A 25,913-nucleotide genomic window follows, 5' to 3' on the forward strand; every position below is an offset into this window, starting at 1 on the left:
AAAAAAAAAAAAAAAAAAAGTCAGTCAGTCTTTTTCTCCTGAGTCCTGAGCTTTACTTGGTATGCTTTTTTTACATTCCCCTAGCTATTTGAGATAATAAGGACCTCATAAGCATAAAAATAAACACTGTTTATCAACAATTAGCCGAATACTAAAAAATAAAACCTAATCTTTGTGAGAAAGGACAGCCGATCTAAGTTGAAAAATATTAACGAAAGGGACAAGCTTCAATAATGTTAGTCGTAACAGGAGCTGTAAAATAAACTAGATAAACTGCATTTTCTGTAAAAAAAAAACAGGGTGAATGCTGAGTGCTCAAAACTTTGATGAAATTTGTCAAAGCTGAAACAAAATTGTTTACGTTAAAACCAACAAAACAGCTAAAAGACAAAATTGCAAACTGAGTAGCTAAAAGCTAACACCATTAAAACACAGATGAAGAGCTAAACATAACTCATAGCTAGTGTTTTGCTAAAACTAATAAAACAGTAGCTAAAGGCTAAAACTGATTTCAAAAAGCACAAAGTTTGTCCAGGACCTAAAGAGTTCTCCATCCATTTCAAATAGCAAAAAACTGTAAAGTTTGATATTTCAAAAAGAACAAAAGTTACAGGAAACAAATGTTGAAGCCGTCGTGTCCTGAATGAGCTGAATGTTTTGATATTTAAACAGTTAAAACAGCTGAATGTTTGCTGAAGGAGTTGGTTCAGAATATCTGGAAAAAACTATAAAGAGGAAAACAATGAAATGCTGACTCAGCATTCACACAGTTAAAAAGAAAAAGCTAAAAATCAGAAGATGATGCCGTAACATCCATATTGTAGTGTTTTTGAAATAACCTAAATATGACAACATGCTGTAAATGATCCCTCAGCGGTCTGTCAGGACGCCTTCCACACAATTATTTCAATTTCAACATGAACCTTTTTATTTAAACAGTGACACAAAAGATTCTTGAAACGTTTTAGATTAAAAAAAAACGAAAACAAAAATGCATGATCGGGTCACCCATTTCTGAGAAAATGGATCAAAACAGGCTCCTCCATGAGAAATGTTTGCATTTCAGATTTTTCACAACATTTTGAAGCTTCACAGGCAGGAGAAACACTTCATCAGTGAACAACAACAAAAGCAAACGATCCAATGATGGAAAATTAATTACTGACTAAATATCTTCTTTTATGATTTGTGAGACTAGAAAATACAACTATATACAATAAATGTTTTCCATGTATTTCATTATAGACTTGGTCCAATTTACATGAAGACTTTACTCCGTTTACCGTCGTCTTCCAGAAGGTTTATGAATTATAACAATATATTCCCATAAAAAAAATTAAATGTAGAAGGAAATGTGTAAGAAAGAAACCACATTTAAATAAAAACGATAAAAAGAGCCATGCTCCGAATCAAAGCAAAAAAAATTAAATAAAATCCATTTAAATAAAGTAGTGATGAAATAAAATGAGCACAGATGTCAAACGTAGTATTTTGTATCTCAGGCTTGTTAGAAAATGGTCGTTTTTTGTTGTTTCTTTGTAAATGAAACATCTTGTAAAGACAGGAGAAAATGTTCGTTTTAAAATGTCTCCAATAGTTTTCGTTTCTACCATCAAATATACTTTTAATCATCTGTAACAAAAGCTGCGTTGTATCCAACAGGCATAACAAAACTAGTGGCACTTCTTAGTAATTGTTGCTTCAACGTCGTCGTTTTGAACTTTATAAAATCCTCCTGGAGGTCCTGGTGAGGTTGGAAAGCTGCCCTGCGCTCCCGGCGGACTGCAGGTGGGGTTTTTTCTCCTGAATGTCTCGTTCCTATAAATACTGAGGTAAGAAGGAACGCCGCACTTCTGCGACGGACCGGCTCCGCGTCGGGCTTCAGGCCGGCTTCTTCCTGTAGTCCGTGATGGACTTCCAGAGTTTACACAGGACGCCGCCTCTGCCAAGTTCAGAGATAGGGCGCCGTTAGCTTCAAAATACACAATTTTGTTGTTTTTGCCAGAATTTCAGTTTATTTAAATGGTTCAAAATTCTAAACAAAATAGAAAAACGCATCATAAAACTATCAGCTACAGCAACTCTGACTCAAATAAAGGCGGCTCTTGAGCCTCATATAAAAACACAAACGATTAATTTTGCAGAATCTGCAAAAAGCTGATCACAAATTATGTGATGTTAGCAAAATATCTCCTGAACCAAAGAACAAATTTGAATGAAACTTGCAGAAAGTGATCAATGAACGTACATCTACAGCTGATTTAGAGTCAACTTGATTTAAGATTGCGCCACAGCCAACTATAAATAAAAAAAAACTCAGATTTTTACCTAAAACTTGTTGTGGTAGTAGCTGAGAGTCATTCACCGGACATATTCTGAGCGCTAACAGATTGATTTACCACTAATTATTAGCAAAATATCTCATCAACCACCAGGCGGATTGTAATGAAACTCTCAGGAAGTAATCACCGGACGTACATCTACAACTGATTAACTTTTGGAGTCAATTCAAGATGGCCGCCACAGCTAATCAACATTAGCCAGCAGAGAAACGGCCATAACTCATTCAGTTATACAGAAATAGAACTAAAACTTGTGGTAGTAGCTGAGAGTCATTCACATCACATATAATGTTATTATCAAGGTTTGACCAAAACTCTAATATGAAAGGCGGCAGGCGAAATGCATGCCTTCAAGGAACTTTAACTTTTTAATATTTAAATGACAGGACTTTTTCCGTTCTTAATAGATAAAAACATATATTGGAAAAACAATTACATAAGCTTGACGGGTTAAACTAAAATAACTGAAAGCTAAAACAGACACCGCAGAGAGAAACAGACTCAACCCAAAAACAACTCTCTGATGTAACAAAGCACCTAGAAACCTGAATATTATACTTATTTTAGCTTTAATTTAAAAGGTATTAAACCTGAATCCAGTGGGTTTTTTTAGATGGGGAAATAATTTAAAGATGTGCAAGATAGAACTTCCACAAATGTCTTCAATCATGTATGTTTTTAAAGAAAACGACCACCGAGAGACGCCAAATGTTCACAAATATACGCAGCTTCTGCTTTTCTATCTGCTCGGTTTTCATGTTGCTCCTCGACTGTAATGAGCCACAAGTTGGAGGAAAGCATTTAGAGTTTGATGGATTCTGTGTAGGAGCTCCATGGTTAAAATGTTCATCACACAGAAGCTTTTGGTGCCTCTGAGAACAACCAATTTGTAAAGCTGTCGTCGCAAACATCAGGAAACAACAAAAAAAACGACTTTCTGCAACGTGCAGCTGTCTCAGCTTCACTTCTGTATTCCTTTAACAGATACAAGAGTCAGCGCGTATTTCTGCCACTTATAACAGAAGTGAAACTGTTCCATATCTATTGTATATATTTTAGAAAAAGATCTTTTACCTACCTGAGTCTTAAGCTCTTCAGATCATCTCTCGTCACGTAATGGAGGATGTCGTTCAGCGTATACTCCTCGTTCAGTATCTGCAGAGAAGGATGAGGGAAATTAATGCTGCTGTGCTTCAACTATAAAAGCACTTACTTTGATTCTGAAACAGTCCCGACCGGAGGATTACAGATTTGATAGAAAGGATAGTTTTAAGGATCAGCAGCGGACACCCACCCTGTCTATAGAGTCCTGGTCGGCACCGTAAAGCCTCAGCCAGCTGCTCAGCTCCGGGTCTTCGGTTCTGTCTGCAGCCGGACTCCTCTGCTCCTGCAGGCACTCGGACGTCGTTGGGCTTTCTGGATTTAGAACAAAAAAGAAAAAAAAAATCACTGCCCTGCTTAAAATGAACAATAAAACAGGTAGAAAAAAAAAGCCTGAAAGTGGAAGAACTGCAGCTCCTAAAAACCTTAATTATCAACACACGACAACCTCAAGGAGGATTAACTGAATGTAAAACAAACTGAATATCAGCAGATTAATCTTGATTTGTCGAACTAAAGATGACAAATTTGACATTTCTTGTCTTTAATGAGATACTCACACTGAGCATCTCAAATTAAGTTAAATATTTTGGTCATTTGTTAACAGATGATGAAAAAAAAACAAAAAATATTTATCTGTATTTTTAATTTTTTTTAAGATTTTCAAATCTCCTGGAAGATTATTTTAAAAAAAAGGTCACCGACTCATTCCTAACACAAGGTCTATAATAAGTTAGAAACCAAATTAAAAGCTCTGAGTTTTTTAAATTTTACGGAGGTGGCAGCGCCTGGATTCTTTTCGGCTCCCGAGTCTTGTTTTTACAGGAAAAAACAAAATAAAATAAATCAGTTTTTATCAACACCAGCTACAAATCAAGACTGGTCACAGTCATTCCCAGTTCATCTCAGCCTCCAATTAATGATTTAGCACAAATATATATCAGCAAACTGCATCTGTTGAACTCATTTTTACAATCCTCAGATTTTGTTTTTGTTTCAGCTGCCGGCCTGAATGAATCCGAGCGTCATGTTAAACACAAACACTGAACACAGCCGCAGAAATGTACCAACCGTCACAACAACAAGACGCAGCCTTTCCGTCAGGATGGATACAGAACTCACAGCAAACTGCTGCTGGAAATCTTTAAACCTGAACGTCTGGAAAGGAAAAGGAAAACTTCCCAGATGTCACGACTTGTTTAAAGTCTCAGCGGGGCATTCTCCGGCACCGATGCTTTTCACACTTTTGAAATCAACTCGATCTGAAAGAATCTGAGGCAGACTGGAAGCTGCAGCGGTTTTACGACCACAGAGTGTAAAAAGATTATTTTCTAAAACGTGCAGACCTGCGGGCTCAGATCGCATCTTCAGCAGCCGGATCTCTTGCTCCCTCTCCTCCAGCACTTGTTGCAGGATGGCCTGATACTCCCGCTCCTTCTGCAGCAGCTCCTCCAGCAGCCTGGAACCAAACAAAACACGAAAGCAGCATTTGTTTCACAGATTCTGACCAGAACTGACCAGAACCAGCAGCTGATAAATGAGGAGGACCGGCCCGGCTACCTGTTGGTCTCCAGCTTCATCCTGCCCAGCTCCATGCTCACGGAGCGCTGTGCATTGTGGGATTCGTGCGACACGGTGGAGCTCAGCGTGCTGACTCCTGAGGTGGCCACGGTGTCGTCGTGAGTGGCGACGGCAGGCGCTCGGCTCTGGTGGGCGGAGCTCCGACCGGGCTCGCCGTCATAGTCGAGGTCCTCCTGATCGGCCGGGTCGCTTTCCGAGGCCAGGCTGAAGTGAGGCCTCAGCTCTGAAAACGAGACACAGTGTCACAGTGTCCAAAACGAAACAAAAGAAACAGAAAACTAAAACAAAGGAGCGAAAACGAAACAAAAATGAATCAAAACAAACAAAACAAATCACCATATTAAAGTACAAACAGGATACAGTGCAGGTTGGAAAGTTTTAAAGAGTCAAAATCTGTCAAAAGTTAAGATAAAGAGGAGTTCTGTATGCTGTATTAAAACCTTAAAATAATCCAGATTTAACAGATTAAGGAAAAGTTGTGATCTTCGGGTCGCTTAGTCTGCTTTAAAATCAGACATAAGGGTTCGAGAAGGCGATTACTTGTTAGTTAAAATCAATAAAACGTTGACTCGCTGTGGGGGAACTTCTTCATTTCATAATTTTATTGGTTTCTGTAACACATGACGGCATCTTTACTGTAATCTGCTGCTTTCCAGATAAGATGAGTGCTTCCTAAACACTCAGATGGGACTCAGAGTCAATAACAGCACTTCAGCTAATATAAGAAGTCGATGTAACATCTAGGAATGGTTTAACAGCTAAATCAAATTGTATATTTTTCAAAGCACAGCTCAGCTACCAGTTTGTTTCCCTGAGTAAGAAAACCTTCTATCAGGCATTTTAGCCGTCGTCTCTTTATTTTCCTAATTAAAGCTCAGCTCTGTGATCAGACAGGCTTCCCCGAGGGGGGCTGGTTAAACTCGTTTACAGGCGCTCTGTTCGAGCTCCTAATGATGCTACCTGGCACCAGGATGGTGATGGCCGTCTGCACAGCTTTCCGGATGATGTTGTCCAGGGCAAACATCCAGTGAGGCTTGATGTTGTGGTTTCGCAGCACTTTGTTCACCTGTGAAGATTTGTATACTCAGAACACAACACTGAATACAGTTGTTTAAATCGTTAACTCTCTTATTTTTCTCAACACAGTTTGCTCAATAAAGTTTTTAAAGCATCACACTCTTTTTTTTTTTTTAAATCATGCACTACAAATGCAAACTTTCCATCGAGTTGTTTTGATGCTCTGGTGACCAACAGGAGGCATCAGAGCTCCAGTTTCCATTTTTATATTATGCAATGGAACATACAAATATGAAAGCATCTATTTGTTCATGTGTCATTTCATCTGCACTTCACAGGGAGACAGCTGATGATCCATTTACAGATCATTACTCCCAGCAGAGCCTCGTTTTTATTGACGCTTATTAGTATTTTACAGCTGCCTGTCTGATTGTGGGAAGATAAAAAATAAAAAAATAGGCCGGCTGCTCTCTGCACCTGATGTAAAATACCAGCTTTTGCATTTAAGTGTTCACGAGGCACCTCTGTCTACAAAACAAGGATGAGTAATAGGCAGGAAGTTACATGACTCAGGGGTATTTTATTTGTGTGATTTAAATTTAAACCACTAAGAGACTGTAAATGGATAGGTTAACCGTTAGCATGAAAGCTACACGAACTATAGAAATAGTCTTTTCTGTGAAAATACAGTGGAAATGCTGAGTGCTGAAGGCCTTTAAAGAAACCTGCTGAAGAAGCTGAAACTGAGCTGTTAAAGCCAAAAGAAGCAGAACAGTAGCTACAAGATAAAAAGAGCAAAATGAAAAAAAAGCTAAAATAGAAAGAGATGAATAAGACAAAAATGGATCACATAGACTTAAAAGGAACAATGTTTGTGAAAGAATTAAATAAATCTGTCTTTCTATATGAAAAATCTTTGCAAATAAAAGGTAAATGTTTTGAAAAGTATAAAAATTACAAAAAGCAAATCTCCTGAGTGAGGAGATGCAGAAGTAGTGAGATGTGAAAAAAGGAAGAAAAGACAAAAGGACGAAGAGGAAGAGGATCACCACAGTGTGAACGCTCAATCAGGAGTCACACCACAGCGATCCCAGGTTCTGTTGACACTCACAGCATCCTGGAAGCTGAACAGCACGACCTGCAGCTGGCTGATGGCGGTGCTGTCGAAGTCCAGCTCCAGCTTCAGCTGAGACAGGGTGCCGGCGATAATCTTCCTGTCCGCCATGCGGACGAAGTCGGCCAGGCTCACCATGAGGGTGGAGATGTGCTGAGGCTTCAGCTTGATCTCCTCGGAGCCCTGGAGGTTAAATACAAGAACACGGAGACGTGTTTGTACGTCACAGAAGCACATCGGACCACCGTCCCTTCCCTCCCATCACCAACCTGTGTGAGGGCCTCCATCAGGTTGGCTACAACCTTCTCCCGATCCTCCGTCAGGATTTGGTGCAGGGTGGCTCGCCTCTCGCTGTCCTTCCGAAGCATGAAGAAGCCCGTGTCCTTCTCTTCGGGAGACGGGGGGGCACTGTGGTCCTCAAAGTTCTCCACTGGGATGCTGAGAAGAAACAAATATTCAAAAATGGGATTGACTGAAAGGTTTGTCGGGTCTTTGGTGCCTGGTTGGATCTAATCTGTCTTTTGTTTTGGTTTATTTGATCAAACGTGAAACAAATACAGATTCTGTGTTCAAAGCTTCTGTGATTCTTTGAGATGATGGTTCTTTTTACAATTTATTTTCAATGAAATTCATTCAGGATTTTTTTAGCAAAAATCTGGAAGATGGCCTTGACTAGAAACAGTTCCTTTGTGCTCTAAATCTGAAAAAATTAAAAAACTTTTTTCTGTCTTTGTTAGGTGAAAGCCGGGTTGGCGTCGTGGCCGAAAGGCTTTCATGATCGCAAAATAATAATCACAATATCAATCGAAATATTGCCATTACACAGCAATCAAGAAAACGTAAGAAGCTGCAAGGGTTCAAACCAAATATAATAGCTCCAGTGCATTTTTTATGCTTTTGATCATAAATAATTTCTATTTGAGCTCCCCTAAACCCTCCCCTGCTACCTGACTCTCATAAATCAACAAAGATATGAGGTTCTAAGTGAAACAAAGCGACTCATTTCTGTTCGCTTCCACTCGTTCTACCTGAGGAAGAGGGACCGCGGCCCCTTCACGTCCCTCTCGCTGTAGCACTTGACGCTGGGCTTGAAGATGAAGGGGTTGGCGTTGAGGTCGTTGTCGGGAGAGACGGAGCCGTACTCGCTGCTGCTGCTGGTGTCCTCCACCACCACCGGCACGGGCAGGGAGATGCTGCGCAGGTACTCTGCAGGGCGCCACACACGCAAGTCAAAACGAGAAGCGTCTCCAGCTTTTACTCACGATTCTGACCGGGTCGGAGGGAGGCGCTGCTTTAACTTTTTAAGGAATAAGCCGTTTGTTCCTAAACACTGTCAAGCACCTGGAGACATTTACTTTAACATCTATTTTGAGTTCTTGGAAAGAGGGGAAAATGTGGAGCAGACAGATGTGCCAACCAGAGGTGGACAAGTCTGAAAATATGTGTGCAAAACACGAAATGAACTCACCTGATCCTGAGGACGGAGCTACACGGGGCGAGAACAGAAAAATGAGGGTCAGCCGTTTAATGAGAACAAACAGGATTTACATGAACAATTGGCAGGATAACATCGGAGCTCCAAAGCTCTTTCCTAATCTCATTCAGTGGTGACACAGCACATGACCGAGCCGCTGCTGTGGGCCGAAAACCCCGGGAGAAGTGAGTCCACGTGAAGAAGAAGGCAGGAAGAATGTGGACACATTTAAAAAATAAAAAAATAAAAAAATCACAAACCAAGCTGCGTTTTGAAACATTAGTCCGCAAGAATGAGCAATTCACAAGAGGAGCTAAGATCACAAGATGCATCTGAGAATGGCCCATACGGATATTTTAGGATTGAAGTTCCTTAGATCTCTGTGTGTCATTAATCAGGGTTAACGAATCATCTTTAGTGTCCTGAAGGTGCTGACTGGTGGGAGTGCAAAATCAAGTACTTGTGACTTTTAAGGAGGGTAAAACTTTACACAACAATTAAAGCAAAACACAAAAGACCACATGATAATGGCTGCTTTCATGTTGCCAGATGCACATCAGTTTGATACACAAAATATTACAAAACTTTGCTTCCTAAAATTGTTTGGGTGTCAAATCTCCCAGTCAAAAAGACAGCAGAGTTTACTCACTGACTTTAACGAGCTTCACTTTAAACTTGTAAAAATTTTAATTTCCAAGTTGAAATGGAATGCAAGCCAACTTCAGTCAAGCTGGGTTTTAGCCACTGAACTCACCGCTGAGGCTGCTCTTGGCCTTCTTCCTGCGGCTGGTGACGGTGAGGAACTCATCGGTGAGCAGGTCGAAGGCGGTGGCTCGCCGGTCCGGGTCGGGCTCAAAGCAGCGCAGGATGAAGGCTTTGGCCTCCAGTGACATGGACTCTGGGATTTCTGGATGAATCTTAAACATGCCCACCTGCCAACGAGAGAGACAAAAACCAGTCAGGGTGAAAGAAACTAAACCTTTGGGTTGAATTCTCTGATTAGTCTCAAGCAGTAAGGCCACAAACTGTGATTACATTGGATTGTTTCTCAGGTCCTGGCAGTATTTTGGATAAATTCAAGTGCAAGAACATTCATAAGATTAAGACTGAGGCTAAGATGTGCTGATTTAAGATTACCACAGAGATACGTTCCACAAAGATGACTTTAGGGGACTTCAAACGTGTCAAATTCTGTCATTTCCAGGATCATTTGTGCAAATCCAAGGTTTTCTAGACCAATTATTCCCAAAGTTGGGGTCAGGACCCCAATGTGGGTCACCCAACACCAAGCAGAGGGTCCTTAGATCATCTCCAGATATCAAGTTTTTATGACATATTTACACCACAACTGTTACAGAGAATTGAAATACAAGTCATTTAATGATTTAAAAAAGAGCAAAATGGATATCATCAGCTCTTTTGGATATTTAAACAGCCAACAGATGGGGTCACACATCTTTGTCACTGTTATTTTATGGGTTGGAACCTGAAAAGTTTGGGAACCACTGCTCTAGACTACATAATACAATGATATTCAGCACGCCTCCGTATTTGGGTTCACAGTCCTTTAATTAAACCACATTTTATGGTTAGAAGCTTTGAAATGAGGACTGTAATGTTTCCCAGACATCCCTTCAACCTTTCTGCGGTCCTTAACGAGCTACGCGTGGTTACCAACCACAATTCGCCGGCGTGGAGCTCCAGAAATTTCCATCCGCATCGAGCGACCCCCATGTAAACTGACAGGATAAATATTTCAAACAAAAGACACATGAATGCAAGCTTGTTCTGGCTCTCACGGGGGCCACACGTGTTTGTGTTCAAACAAACGTTCGTGCACAAGTGGCATTTAGAGTTTCTGCCGGCCCTGATCATGTTGCAGCCCGCAGGTGGCAACACAAAGCAGGTGCACAAAAGCTGATTACTGCTTTGGTTTTTTTTATAAAATAGGAGCTTGACAAGCACAGATGTGAGACTTGTTGATCATTCTCTTTGATTATGCTTTGTATATAGTGACTTTATTTTAAAATATTCTGATTTTAGGGCAATAAATGACCAGAGCAGAGCAGATTTTACAGATTTACGGTTTTCATGACCAACCATGAAGGAGCTAAATACTTTTGTTTGGTGCCAAAGGTCTCAACAAGAAGCAGCTTTTTCTTCATTTTAGCGTACATACATTATAAGGTGGTGCCCTATTCGTTTAATACACAGAATATATCAAAACGACTGACCTGTTTTTAAAGAATCAAACTATCATTCCTTGAAGGAATGCACATAACCCTGCGTCCATTTTTGTCAAAATTTTAAACAAATATCTTCTGCAATCTCTTAGTGCTCAGAATATGTGATAGGGATGACTCTCAGCTACGGCCACACCAAATTTTAGCTCAACATCTGTACAATTATCGGAGTTACAGACACTTTTGGCCAACGTCACATAGTTTTGCTGAGGTCAGTGGAATTTGGCGGCCATCTTAAATTGACTTCTCGGAGATAAATATCCAATGACCGAGTCTCATTTAAATCTGTCCGGTGGTTCTTGAAATATTTTGCTAACAGACAGACACACACAAACAGAGATAATTATATTATTCTTGTGGACAATAAAAGCGGCTGTATGAAAAACAGGGTTGATGAGTAGATTTACTGTGTTTTCATTCTGATTTAGCTCATTAAGTTGATTTTTGACAGTCACTGCCGGTCTTTGCTCATTCTTTTCCCACCATCATTCAGTTGACAGCCGGTCAACAGCTGGATGCATCTGTCACACCTCTGGAAATATTGTGAGTATCAATCTTTAAACATGTGAGAAAAGAAGCTTTCACTTTGCCTTGAAACCAGGACCAGAGAACGTTTTCAGTTTCGCTGCAATTAATCTGTTTGGCAGAAGGGCAGACGGGATAATCCGGTTCTCTGTAATACTGTACGATAAACACATGAAGGAGGTGGTTAGGTCTGAGTCACCACCTCAAATACAGTATAAAATAAAAAAGGTGGGTCAAAGTTTGTAAAATTTGATGAGTCACAAATAATATTATTATAGTAGGCATTTTTTTTCCATAAAAAAAGGTATCAAAAACCTTGATTTATACATGAAGATGAAGGTTACCACAACATGCTAAAGAGATTTCTGAACAAACAAGTTGTTGATCCTCCCTGGGCTGGAAAGGGTTAAATACCAAAGGTATGTAATCCACTCCTTATCTATTTTTAGGATTTGTACGCAAACTTTATGGTGTTCAGGTCCTATTTAAGCACAAATACAACTGTACCATCACATGTACCATCAATGATATAATCAGTGGCAGCTGTTCACAGGCACAGTTAACTCATCATTTATTTCTAAAACAAAATAAATAACCTACAGTTGTGGGAGAAGTTGCTGCTAACATCTCTCACCTTGAACATGGCGGCTTGCGGTTCTCCGAGTTCGTAGAAAGGTGGTTTGCCGGTGGCCATTTCTATGATGGTGCAGCCCAGGGACCAGATGTCTGCCGGTTTCCCGTATCCCCTCGGACCTTTGTCTATGATTTCGGGAGCCATATATTGCAACGTGCCTGGAAAAAGCAGGTAAAAACCATCAACGACACTGCCACCTAACTGAATAAAAATAACTGTCAATTTTAGCTTCGTTTTGTTTGCAGATTTAATTAAAAAGCAGCAGAGTAGGGGTGGATTCATTAGCTGCTGATGCCCCCTGCCTGCTGTTTTCAGTTTAATTAGAGAATAACAGAAGCTTTTTTTAAATTCTCTTTAACACAGAGGATGTAGATGCTGGGAAGAGAAGTCACTGTACAGCGTCTCTAAAACTACAAAAAAACCTGTAACTGCCTATCAGCGGTGTGCAATCCTGGTCCTGGAGGGCCGCTGTTCTGCAGGTTTTAGATGTTTCTCTGCTGTGACACACCTGATTTGAATGATTTAGTGATCAACAGGCTTCTGCAGAACTCAAAGACCTGCTGAAGGGCAGGGAAACAACTAAAACATGCAGGGTAGTGGCCCTCCAGGACCGGGATTGGACACCACTGGGCCTAGATGTTTAAAAACCAAAGTACCAAACGTATCGCAGGTAAAAGAAGCACCATCTGGGCTTGATGTAAATGCCCCAAATAGCTCATCGTGGGTACATTCATAAATCCACTCATCTCTAAAGTGATGACACCAGTCAGGTTAGAAAGGAGTTACGAGCTCGTGTGAGGAACAGCTAAGAGTCTCTAATCCTGACCCCAAAGAAACATTTTCTGATCCCCTCTGAAGGGAATCCTTTGTTCTATTTTTGACCTGCTAGCTGCTTATGAGCTGCATTTAGAAGCCTGTGCAATAAACTAAAAACGGGCCCTGAGGCATTTTTTTTGGCAGATGTGGGCTATATAAAGGAGTAACCCAGTTTCCTGAAAGAGCTCCACCTTTCAGGGCAAGTCCCCGTCTGCTCCAGTCAGCAGCCTAATTCATGAGGTCAAACTGAGCCACAATTGGCAGAGTTTGTGTTGACATCACTGGGCCACACACCTACCTGATCTGACCACAGACTCAAACCCAGAGTCTCCGAATAGCAACAGTCGGCTATTTTAAAGAAGCCAAGAAATAAGACTGGATTAACGCCTGGAAACGGGGACGGAGCGAACCCGTTTCTGTGCGTGGTTACCTCGATGCTCAGCTTTATTCAAGGCCACGACCGACAAAGTTTATTCACCAGTCAGTCCGGTTTAGAGACTACCAGGAATGTGAGACTTCCTCAGCTTGCATAAAAGAGGGACACAGGAAGTGGGTCAGTACCAGTGAAAGTTTCAGTGCAGGGGTTGATTCCAGCCAGTCTTTTGGACGTGCCAAAATCTGATATCTTCAGGACGCCGCTGTAGGTGTTAATGAGGACGTTGTCACCCTGCGGGCAGAAAAAAATAACAAATATATCAGTGAGAACAGGCGCGCCCAAGGCTGCTGCAGAGGTTCTGGGATCGTAAACTGTCACAAAAAGACATTATGAGTCCAACCAAAATAAAATGAGTAATGTTTACACTGTGCTGATGCTTCTGACCACACTGGTCCAACATGTGAACAAACAGGAAGGTTTCTGACCTCTTACCAAAAACACTTTTAACCCACTGATCTACCAAGAAATGCTAAACCTCCATAAGAAAGTGCAAAATAACAGAATCTACTCTGAGCAGATCCAGAGGAAAAAGTCACCTTGATGTCTCTGTGGGCTATCTGGTTGTCGTGCAGATACTTGAGCCCCTCCAGAATCTGCCGCGTGTAGAAGCCGATGGTGGGCTCGTTGTTTTTCAGAGGGCCCCACTTCGACCTGAGCAGCGCCGACAGACTCCCTGAACGCGACGGGTCAGAGTACAACAGCAATCAGTGCTCACTTTGACCCGAGATTAGCATCAGAGGACCGACTGGTCCGAACGTTCGGTGTGTTCACAAGGATCACAAGGAGGTTAATCATCAACTGAGGTGATGGTGAGGAGAATCAAGGCTAATTTACTTTAAAATGGATTACATTTAAAAAATACTCATACTACCGTACTGAAAATAGCAATAACAAATAAAAAAGTGTCCTGGTGTCCAACAGGAGTCTCACCTCCAGGAACCTGCTCCATGAAGATCTTTATGAAGCCGTTTTCGCTGATCGAACCCAGGTACTGGACGATGTTCTTGTGCTTCAGATGCTTGTGGAGGGCGATTTCCTCGTGGAGCGGCTGAGAGTATCTGTGAGTGGAAATGCATAAAAACAGGATGATTACCAGTGATTTTTCAACAGTATTACTGCTTGAAATGCTCAGATCTTCTCCTGATGACCTCGGAAAACAAAAGAGAAACAGACTAAATTTAAATTAAACTCCCTTGAAGAGTAAAAATAAAACCTTTACACTCAAATAGGCTTTAAGTTTAAACTGTCAGGCTAATAAAGTTAAACAAGAACCAGAAAATCAGACTTTAAATATTGAATCATCTGACTGTGAGCTGAAATCTAAAGTTTACTGACTGACAGGAGATTATTGCTGAGTTTAAGGAGACGTTTTTGACTTTACATGCTAACTATATTACTAAACTCAAAACAATAAATAAATAAATAAACCTCTCTTTTTAATATAACTAATTGGAAGAAGTTCAACTGGCACGATGCTTTACAAATAAAATATTGTCCACATCTGTTCTGGATAAATACATTTATTGTGACAAGTCTTTTGTTAACAAATACATGGTCTATAAAATGTTGCCAAATGGTTAAAAGGAAACCTGTGGTGGTGTTAAATAATTTCATTCATCTCACCAACAGTTCAAAACATTAAAAGTTTTCAGTGCATGGTGACAAAAAGATAAAAAAAGACAAGAAAGTGTTTAAATTTGAGGCAATTGGACCACTGAACTTGGGTTCAAGCTGAAAAATAAGGAGATAAACTCGACTTTCTACTGAAGGCAGTGTGATGCTGGAAGATTTTGCAGAAGAAGCTGAAACTGAGTTGTTCAAAAAAAAAAATTAGCTGTTTGTTGCATGTTTATACGTTTTCACCTGTCGGCCATCATAGTTGTTAAAGTTAAAACAAACAGAGCAAAGGGTAAAAACAGCAAAACAGAAGCTAAATGAAGTAGAACATGAGGTAGAAACTAAGCTAAAGGAGAAGAAGAACAGCTGCTAGAGCTAAAACTACCAAAACTGTAGCTAAAAAGAGCAGAATAGTAGCTAAAAGTAGCATAAGAAAACAAAAACTTTGCTGAAGCTCAACTGATTTTATGGGGAATTTTATCATTAAAAAAGTTAAACATTTTGAAAAGTCTAAAAGTTGCAGAAAGCAGAAGTCAAAGCTCACTGATCCTGACTTAACTAAACCTTCTGATGAATGAAAACAGAACAAAGATGGCGGAAGCAGTTTGTTTGCAGAAATGAACTGTAAACAGGAAACCCTGCTGACTCAGCGTTTTTATGGCCGATCAGAAGATGGGCTCCAGGTGGATCCTGTCGAGCGGAGCAGGTACGTTCTACAGAGCTGTCATGTCGCTGCACCTCTTCCTTGAGGTGACAGGAGAAGAGAAGAAGAACCAGGAGCCTAAAAACGACTCCACCGAGTCTGAACTGAGCCCGACTCCTGGTATCTGAGCAGAACAAAAGGTCCCCGCATGTTGCAGCAATGCCTGCCAGCCATTTCAGCTTCCCCGCATGAATCACCGCGTCTCCGTCTCGAGATTTCAGCCCTCTTATAAATTATTCACACAGAATTCTGCACATTCTTTGCAGCCGAGCGGCCTGCTGACTTTCTGATGTGATTGCTGCAACAAAGCGTGGCGATGGAATCGTCTCGTCTGGGAGCGAGTCTTGCAGGCTGAGATGAGTAGGTGGAACTACGAGGAGGCGAGCATCCAGAGCAGAGACAGTGAAGGGAATAAAGGGGGGGGGGGATTGGGGGGATTTGCCTTCGCAGCTCTTCACAAACCAGCAGTCACTCAAGCAGAGACCAGTTTGCTGAAAGCCAGAAACCACGAGGGACACTGCTAGTTGGAGAAAGGCAGCACTTTCCCTAATAGTGCTCAACAGAAATGCTGAACGAGATCAGACTTCAGCAGCTGAGACACTTGTTCACGTTCAGAACGTGATTCAGTTTCTGCTTACGGAGCAACAAGGGATGAGTAAGAACTGCTGAAATGTCAGATATGTCCTGAGGGTGGCTGCAAATAAAGACAGCTCCTCCTATAAACACGGACATACGTTGACCCGTACCACTACAGGTTAGAATATTAGATATTTTGTAAGCAAATATGACATTTGACTCCAATTTAAACACTGCAGCACGAGTTATAAAATATTAGGGTTCATCTTCTGGGTCCTGGGAAATACAACATTCTCGGAAAGCAGCAAACAAAAACAGAACAAGGCATTTGTGACATGAATAAAAAGGAGATGAAACACTGATTGGTTTTCTGACCTGCTGTCTCTCTCTGGTATTTCTTTGATCGCCAGTCGGACCTGGTTGCTGAGGTCTCGGCCCGCGTACACGACTCCGAACGTTCCCTTCCCCAGGATCACCTTCTCTCCGTGCTCATCGTACTCGTAGTCATACTGCAGAGGGAAAACAGATCCCCGAGGCTTAAAACCGATACGCAGCACACACTGAAACAAGCGAATGTACCCCAAAACGTTGGTATATTTCAGCGGTGTCCAATTCTGGACCTGGAGGGACACCATCCTGCAGGTTTTAGGTGTTTCTCTGCTCTGAAACACCTGATCTGAATGACTGAGTGATTAACAGACTTCTTCAGGAACTAAAACATGCAGTCTCTGTTGCACATTTATTTAAAACAGAACAGACTTTGAGTGGAGAGGAAAAGAGCTGATCAAACTTTGAGGTGGAGGTTTAGTGATTTATTCAAGATTTACTGGTTAACTTGGGTCATGTAAACAGGCTAAGAAAAAAAAACCCCACAGATGAGTCTGGTTCACAAATAATGTTTAACCGTGAATGAAGCGCAATGTTTACATCCGCTGTGGAGCCCAGGGGCAGAGGATGAAGGGGCTGCTGGGGGTAAACAGCCAAACAACTGCCCAGAGTCATGCAGATGAAAAAAAAAAAACACATTTAGGTTGCAACATTTGTATTTGCAAGTAAATAAAGTGTCTAAAGTTAATGAAATGAAATTAAAACAGCCGTCTTTTGGAAATAATTTGATATATAAAAGCAATTTATTGGGTGAATTCAGCTTTCACACAACTGATTTCATGCCCCTATAAACTTTGTTCTGTTAGCTTTTAGCTGCAATTCTGCTACGTTTAGTTAGCTTGTTGCTATGTTTAGCCACCATTCAGCTACTTTCAGCCTCCGGCTAGCCTTTTGCCAATTTTCGCTTTATCCACTTTAGCTGATCGCTACCCATTTTAGCTAGCATTTTGCTTCTTTTAGCTTTTAGCTAGTGCTCCGTTTTGTTCAGCTTTACAGACTAAGTTTCAGCTTCTTCAGTAAATGTCAGCCGTCATTCAGCTCTTACATTTCTCTAGTTTGTTTTGTACCATAGTTGTTTGAAGTACACGTCCATCTTCTTGTTCTTTGGCTGTTTAAATCCTCTCATTAGCGAGTCCCGGCGCTGATTTCAGTCCAGTAAACGGTTCTGGTAACAAACAAACTGCTGTTTTTTTCCCTCTAATCTAATCTCCTTAAATCTATTTTCTTTGACCCCAATAAAACCTCAACAAAAGAGGATTGAAAACTTTACCTTTTCTTTCTGCAACAGGTGATCAGTTTCACCACAAAAAGTTTACCAAACAGATTTGAGTCTGCAGGTTGTGACTAAATGTCCCTCATTTCAGCCTCATTAGAGCTGCATAAAAACAAACAACAATGCCTGTGAGAGAAAACGTAGAAATTGGATCTGCTCCACGCTGAGTCACAGAGGGCGCGGCGGCAGTCGGCGTAATGAGCTTTTCTCCTCCAGCCGCTCCGGCAGAAAAACAGGTGAAGGCATCAGCAGGTGTCAAAATGCACAAACAGAAATCCAGGCCTCATCCCAGCAGGTTTCCTGTTCATTTCTACGCGTCTGCAGCTGCGCTCCCATTCAGGCATTATGATGCAAACCGGCGAGAACTGAGTCAGGAAATCGCGCCGGAACAATTTGATGAGCAAAAACTTTCTTAGTCTTTAAATCTGCAAAGACGGCAGCCTTTTGGATGTTATTAAAGAAGCATAAAAGTTCTCCTAAAAGTGATTTTTTAAATTCGTTTTGATGAAAACATCACATTTCCTGTGACATTTACCAGGTGTCAAAGTGCACCTCTGAAACAACAGGATGTAGCTCAACAAAGTGACATTTCTACCATCACTGCTAATTTGGTCCTAATATGAAACCTGAAGTGAACTTGGCTTCAAGTAAGGGGCTTGATCTAGTGATTACAATAAAGGTAATATGATTTAAAGTCATTTTTTCCTACAAAAACAAATGAACATAAAGTTGAAACAAGCCCAAAGGCAAACCGAAGGCTATAAATGTCAATCTGAGGGATCATTTTCTCACCTCTAAGACGTCAGTGTCACAGTCTCCTTCTTCTGGGCTTCTCCAGGCTTCTTCTGTTATGCTGTTGACCAGATCACAGAATCTGCAAAGACAAGTCAGGTCAGTGTCCAATGCAGGTTACCAACTTCGCAGCCGTTAGAGTTATATACAGCACTGTTTTAACCAGCTTTAACCAGCTTTTACTTTCCAAACATGGAAAAAAAACAACAAAACAGAACTAAATGGTTCACACGTTACTGTGATGCTTCAAAACATTTTTAACAACGTGCTCCCTCACACAAACACAAATATATACAGTACAGAGTGCTGCTGACAAACCATTAATTTAATGTAAAGAACAGGTGAGATTTATTGAACCTGCCGCCCAGATGAACATATAATCCCCAGCACAACTGACTTAACCTTAGAAAACACAAAAAATGGCTATATTGCAGTAATTTTTACAGATAAATTTATTAATATATCACTGTATGCGTTTTAAACAGCACAAACTTTGGTATTTATATAGATTTATATAAAAAATTGGGATAAATTATGTCTTTGTGGCAGACTGCTTGTAAGAAAGTGCCAAGAGATCAAATATACAGTTTATATATTTTGATTTATTTTGTCCTGAAGTTGTCTTTCTGGGTAAAGACACAACTCTGGGTGATATCTTACGTGAAGGAGTGAATTATAAGTCAGTATTACACACAAATAAACAAAGAGGTACAAGGACTGGACTGAGAATGATTGATAAAACAACTTTAGATCACTTTACAAAACAATAATAAAGTTAGGCATGTAATCCAGAACCCAGACACGCATAAAACTTAGATGATTTCTAAATAACTTTTTAAAAAGTCCCAAAATTCAACATTATTTGAAGAAAAATCAGATTTTGCAAATACTGTAAATATTATTATTGCATAATGTCATTTAGCTGCTAATCCAGAAGGGGTTACAGTGTGTTTACACACACACACACACACACACACTTCTCACATGATGCATACCATGACCTTTACCAGCAGCGCCGCACACAGGCTGAGCGTTAACACCCAGCATCACGACATATCTGCAGGTGTTCACTCGCACAACGCTGTCCACAAACTCGCTCCTTCCTGCCTCCCATATTTCTCCCCCCCCCCCCCCCCCCCCCCCCCACACACACACACACACCCCGTTTCCCTGCTGTCACTCCTGAGAAAATGAGAGCAGCATAATAGCAGCAGCAGGCATGACTCACTTACTCTCACACTCCTGATAATGGCACAGGAAGCCTCAGATGTGAGAGTCGCAAGTCGGAGCGCGCTGCTTCAAAGAGCAGCTGGCGAAGAACACCACAGCGCTGAAATTAAAGGTGCGCTCGTGTCGGTGGGAAGCTGAAATCCCCCACCACGGCGCTGATAAGAATACTCGAAACTCTATGAGATGGGCGAAAATGCATAAAGGAGCTGAAACTCGAAGTCTGACACGTGTGCAGAAGTCTCAGGGATTTGTTTGCAGCACATCAAGGTCAGAAGAAACCATCTCAGCTGTGGATCAATTAATGCAAGCAAGCAAATGGTCATTAGTGATCATACTTGCTATAGATTGGGATTTGAAACCAGGACATTTTCAGTATTTCTAAATTTGGAGCGTTGAAACTGAACCAAACTGGAGCAAACCTTGAGCAAGCTTTTGTGAAGTCCAAATGTGTCCAGCAGGTGATTCATGCATTTGCATTTGTCAGACTACAGCTGCAGGGCACTTCTGTTCTGTTCAATGTTGAATACCGCTGTAAAAAAAAAAAAACCCTTTTCCATGTCTGCATTGTGATGCACTTAATAAACCTGACTACTGTGCTCTAATTTTAATACTAACCTCAAATTATCTGATAATGCATCTAAAAATGTTCATTTTAAAGTAATAGAAGAGGGCAGCCGAGCAGCTGCAATCACATTAAGGAAAGATTTATTATATTAAAAGAATCGGACACAGGTATTACTCAGACAACAAAGAGAGGGACCGACCTTTTACAGTGCATCTTTGTGCAAAAATAGATCTGGAAGTCCTCTGCATTGTGAAGGACGTAGAGAAAGGCACTGCGTTCATCAAACTTGGAGATGCTGAGGAGGAAAAAATCCACGGTTAGTCGAGTTCTGATCACACGAGAACAACATTTGGCTTTTCTGGATGCAGAATGTGTGCTCAGCTGTAACAAACACTTCAGCGATATACCTACACTAATTATGTCCAAGTGCTGCAGGATTTATTTGTTCATTCACATCAAATAATGCTTAACGCTGCATATAAAACTTTAATCCCGTGGTTTGAGAACTCGTCCATTTCCAAGCGTGCCAAGGCCAGATTTGCTGAGGCAGACTACAAACTGTCTGTGTGGTCGTACTTCAGCCTGCAGAGCTGCTATTGTGCCCTGCTGACTGTCTGCAGGCTGAGTGGGCACAGAGAATGAGTTGTTCCCTAGCAACATGCGAGCACAACCCTCCACTTCTCTCCAATCTGACACTGAACTCCTCTGAGGGCCGTGGAAAACAAAAAAGGCACAAAGCAAGACATAAAAAACTGCACATGGCAAACATGACGGGTTCTGGTCAAGTTTGGATCTGTGAGAAGAGAAGTGATGATGATGCATAGAATACAACCTGCAAGCTCCGATGTGTTTTTATACACGTGCAATCTTTAGATATGCCTGCATTTAACACTATTTAATATTAATGCATCTGTTTTAAATTATGTTTGCATAAAATTCATGCATTTGTTGAGAAAATGTGTTCTGTGTTGCATATATTTCTGAAACATGTTTGGAAGGAATTGGACTAATATTTAAAATGTTTTCAAAACAGGTATTAAAATAAAGCATGTGCATTTAAACTCCTGCTGATTAAAACGTCTGTATTTGAGTTTTAACTTAATAAAAATGTCACCTTCTCTTTCCGCGCCCGTTCATTCAGTTCTCACGCAGGATCTGGCAGTAAAAACAAGACACCGAACCGTGCAGCAGAGAAACACAAACCAGGGAATCAATGTTCATCTTCTGCTTCTCAGATCATCACTTTGACATTTTGAAACATGCGCTTCCTTGTCAGGAACTCAGAAAGGTGCAGCGACTCCCAGGAGTCTGCTGACTGACAGGTAAACTCGCAGCAACGTCAGGAATTCAGGAAGTTCCCCAAAGGTTTTATAAAGTTAACACGTTCTCAAAAGCAGAGACGGCTGTTATTTAAGCAAATAAACCACGAACAAGGACAGAAAGTTAATCAAAATCTGCTCAAAACTTTAGCAACTGTTTTATCTGCCCATGTTCCAACTCTCTGTTGAAACGTATAAAATTTGTCTTGTTAGTTTTTAATAAAATTTTGCAAACAGACAAGCAGAAACTGTTGCATTCCTCCGCTTTGAATTTTACCGTAAGGAAAAGAATTAAACAACCACAAAGTTCTGCACGTTTACCACCATTAGCATCAACTGTCAAGAAATAAAAAGTGGTTTAAAAGTTCAGCTCAGTCTTTTAATTTTATCTTTATTGCCCGCTGTCAAAGACAAAACTGGACAAAACCAACCCCAATTCAAGATGGACGACACAAAAATGGTTTTAATTCAGTGAATTTGACAGATATTGAGCTAAAATCTGATGTGGTTGTAGCTGGAAGTCATTAACAACACAGTCTGAGTATGACATCCTGAAATATTGTGTGAGATTGTGCACAGTACTATTTCTAAGGTTTGACCGATATAGTCTAAAACTCTGTCATGAAAAGCGGCGGGCGATATGCATTCCCTCAAGGTATGCCACACCTTTACTTCTATTTGTTTTATCCACCAGATGTACCAAAAGGTCCTACTCTGGACTTCATGAGAAGAATAAATAAACAATAATTGGTTTAAATTTGAAAGCAAAGCAGAAACTCTGACCTGACGCCTCGGACAGATTTGGCGCTGAAGTTCCACTCATGTAGCCCCTTGTTCTGAAAAAAAAAAAAAAGATAAAACAAATAACTTCACTACAGGTATAGTGAGATCCTAAAATCAGGTTTTTGGTTTTAATATAAAACATCAATATTTTTGCAACAGCTAGTAAAAAACATGAGAGTGATGACACAATAAAAGCAGCAGAAAGCGGCGCTAATGTCGACTGTTTTCATGATTTATTCAACAGGCAGCCAAAACGCATCGTGTGAAGATGCAGTCCTAAAACCACTTCAAAACTTCACTTCTCATAAAAATAATAAAAAAATAAAACAGGAATATAAAGAGTAAAATTAGTGAGCGAAAGGTCAAAGGTTATGCAGAGTAAATAATGCACCTTGTCATCAGGAGCAACATGCCAGATGGACACAGTGTTGTCATCCACGTCTTTGTTGATAGACAAATATGAAGGCTGATAAACTTTAGTCGGCTCCAAAATCAACACCTGGAGAAGAGATTGAGATTTATCAGCGACTGATCGGCTCGGTTTAAGCTCCGCCGCGTCACTCAGGGATTAAAGCATCGCTCACAGGGAATCGGACGGAGGAGACGTCTGTTTTAGTCGCCTCCACCAAGAAGTCCATCCAAAAATCGACCAGCTCCTGTCTGGGCGCCGGCGGCTCCGTGCTGGGCTTCTTAAAGTGCTGGTAGATCAAGATGGTCTCCACCAGCGAGTTCAGATACCTGAAGGCAACCAGAAAAACAACCAAACATTTATTTTCAACTCTCATCAAACGGCAGACAGATTCCTGTTCATCCACACCACGTGGATTGATGTAATCAGATAACACTTTTATTTTAAATTCAAATGCCACAAGATGAAATCTGCTCCATTTCTGTGTCAGTAACATCCACAGGAATAAATCCAGATCTGCAAGTCAATTTATTCAACTTGAGCTTTGCACCAATTTCCAAAGCCCTTTAAAGTGAAACACACATGGTGTCGTGTGTTCTGCTGCAGAAAAGCAGGAGAGGCGCCGTCCAAAATGAGCAAACACACTCTGAAATATTTTCTGCTCTCCATGCGAGACGTGGTAAACTCTTGCATAATGACCACAGATGGCTGCTGGAGCTTCGAGCACACTTCAGATCCCATCCACACTGGCTCAGTTGGTGGCAGAGAAAGTCCAAAATGTGTTTTTAAGCATGTTAATCAATAGAAGACTTCTCCGTGTTCTCACCAGATGGGGGCTTTGAGCTTGAAGAGTTTCTCTGAGGCCTGGATGACCCTGGTGTTGTCGCAGGCCAGGATGCTGGCGCCCAGGAAGAAGCCCACATCCCAGTAACTCTGCAGCTTGTCCAGGCTGCCTTTCTTTCCCAGCAGGCTGCTCAGCTTAACTCCTGAAAAACAAAAGACAAGTGATGACTGAGTATTTTATCCTGCAGGAGAGAACACTGGTTTCTTTTGTTTTGCCTCAGGCTGAAGGCAAATCAGACCAAAACTATGTTGTTGTTGGGTTTTTTTTCCCAGCCTGCTTCCATCTTAACAGGTCATGAAGATCTTAAAGGCTGGTGTAATATCAGAAAATTGCATAAAGAAATGAAACGTGGTTCATTTAGGAAGCTGCAGGCTAATGCTGGGTTAGATTTACCTTGGAGCTCGGATCTGGGAACGATGTCAGACCTGACTTTACAGCGTTCCAGTCACCAGGAAAACGATCATTAGCAATACAAGCCAATAATGATGGAATTCCCTGCGTTTTGGGCGTTCAAACACAGTAGCAACATGCTGACTAATACTGCTTGAGAAGCTAATTCCTGCAGCTACCACAACGTTTCCTGTGAGACTCGGCGATGTTAGGTTTTGAGGTCAGAAATCTCTGACTTTCCAAGTTAAAATTCCAGCTCTGGGGGGGCTGTTCAAGTGAATTTTTCAGACTCTTAACTCTGAAGTTCCAATTTCTGAGAACATCTGGAATGCAGCTTAATTCACCAGGCTGTTGGCTCTTTTTCCCCTGACCCGCTTGTTTCAAAGAAACAATTTGAGAAATTGAGAAATTTGTTAGGATCACCACCAACTCTAAAACAAATTAGTTTGTCATTAATTGTTTAACACAGATTTTATATCTTCTATTAGACTTTTCAGCCTTTCTTCCAGCAGAGTTTAGCAAGCTGAGGTCAAGTTTATGGCAAGATTGTTTTCATTAGAAATAAACACTCCAAGTTAAAAAAAACAAAACACAAAACTTGCTTCTTTCCTGAGTCAAGTTCATGGTTTCATTGGGTTATTCATAAAAATATTTATAAAAAAACTTTATGATAATCTAAATAGTCAAAGTTAATTATTATTAGAACATCTTAATGCCTGGATCTTTGATTACAAACACAGTTCCAAAAAGATTTTTGCCATTTTATTTTTGTCTTTTTATATTTTTATTCATGTTTTCACGCGTGATAACATCAAAAAGAGTATACAACAAAATGAATTTATGTGAACATAGCTATAAGAATAAAAATGTGTCAACATTCCCATGAGATGAATTAAAGAGTGCCGTTTATTTTTTTATTCAAAGAAAGAAATCTGTGCCCAACATCCAACAAAACAACAACCTGAAAATCCATTTTATTCCTGCAGCACAGGATGAGTTGCAACAGTTTAAATGCATTAAACTCAGAATTTAAAGAGATTTCTGTAAGAAACTGATAACAGACCGTTTAATACAAGCTTTTATTTTAAAAACTAGAAGCAATAAGAGAGCACAAACCTTCGCTAAGGTAATAATATCAATAAAAACGTAGCCAGATCCGAATCAGCACCAAAATTTAAACACAATCCCAACATTTCCTGAACATTTCGTCAAAATCCATTCATTAGTTTTTAAATAATCTTGCGAAAAGCCAAACAAATCAACCAAAACTACAGAAAACTGAACCTCTTTGGAAGAAATAAAAAAAGGAAAACTGTTCCTTGAGTCGTCAAGAAGACGGTTTTCAGAGAAACTCCAGATTTTAGTTTAATTAGTCACTTGTTCCTCAATGATTGACCAGGCAATAAGGCATTAACTCAAAAATGAGCAGATTTAGGGGTTTGGTTGTTTACTCACCCACTTTACGGAGCTCAAACGACATGTCGAACTGGTGTCCAGCTGCCAGCAGGAGAACAGCATAGTTGATACCAGAGTGTAGTGTTGGCTCGGACTCAAACCCCTTTTTAAACCTGGGAGGAGGAAAAAAAAAACGAGTCCAATAAACGCAGATCTTCTATGAAATGCGTCAGCCTAAATCCCAAGCATCTCTGAGATAACTTCATGGCTTTCCCAGCTGCTTCAAGATGGAGAAAAACAATTACAGACATATTGAGCTGGGGCCACAAAATGCCAAACGGCAAACG

General features: G+C 40.7%; 1 protein-coding gene across 1 annotated transcript in view; it reads right to left on the minus strand.

The window, feature by feature from the left end:
* Positions 1-904: 904 nt before the first annotated feature.
* map3k5 (mitogen-activated protein kinase kinase kinase 5) overlaps positions 905-25,913 on the minus strand; it is a 66,999-nt gene continuing 41,990 nt past the window's right edge. Inside the window, exons 8-30 of the mRNA XM_017412004.3 lie at positions 25,627-25,739; positions 23,764-23,923; positions 23,113-23,266; positions 22,920-23,027; positions 22,529-22,581; positions 20,626-20,721; positions 18,632-18,713; positions 16,555-16,688; positions 14,214-14,341; positions 13,820-13,956; positions 13,409-13,514; positions 12,032-12,189; positions 9,384-9,561; positions 8,624-8,641; positions 8,184-8,361; positions 7,425-7,593; positions 7,153-7,338; positions 5,985-6,090; positions 5,004-5,247; positions 4,790-4,902; positions 3,637-3,758; positions 3,421-3,497; positions 905-1,942 (exon numbers count right to left, since the gene is read on the minus strand). Coding sequence (XP_017267493.1) covers positions 1,882-1,942; positions 3,421-3,497; positions 3,637-3,758; positions 4,790-4,902; positions 5,004-5,247; positions 5,985-6,090; positions 7,153-7,338; positions 7,425-7,593; positions 8,184-8,361; positions 8,624-8,641; positions 9,384-9,561; positions 12,032-12,189; positions 13,409-13,514; positions 13,820-13,956; positions 14,214-14,341; positions 16,555-16,688; positions 18,632-18,713; positions 20,626-20,721; positions 22,529-22,581; positions 22,920-23,027; positions 23,113-23,266; positions 23,764-23,923; positions 25,627-25,739 — 2,881 coding nt within the window. The 3' untranslated portion in view covers positions 905-1,881. The remainder of the gene's footprint in view (positions 1,943-3,420; positions 3,498-3,636; positions 3,759-4,789; positions 4,903-5,003; positions 5,248-5,984; positions 6,091-7,152; positions 7,339-7,424; positions 7,594-8,183; positions 8,362-8,623; positions 8,642-9,383; positions 9,562-12,031; positions 12,190-13,408; positions 13,515-13,819; positions 13,957-14,213; positions 14,342-16,554; positions 16,689-18,631; positions 18,714-20,625; positions 20,722-22,528; positions 22,582-22,919; positions 23,028-23,112; positions 23,267-23,763; positions 23,924-25,626; positions 25,740-25,913) is intronic.

Source organism: Kryptolebias marmoratus, linkage group LG19 (assembly GCF_001649575.2).
Source record: "Kryptolebias marmoratus isolate JLee-2015 linkage group LG19, ASM164957v2, whole genome shotgun sequence".
Classification (NCBI taxonomy): domain Eukaryota; kingdom Metazoa; phylum Chordata; class Actinopteri; order Cyprinodontiformes; family Rivulidae; genus Kryptolebias; species Kryptolebias marmoratus.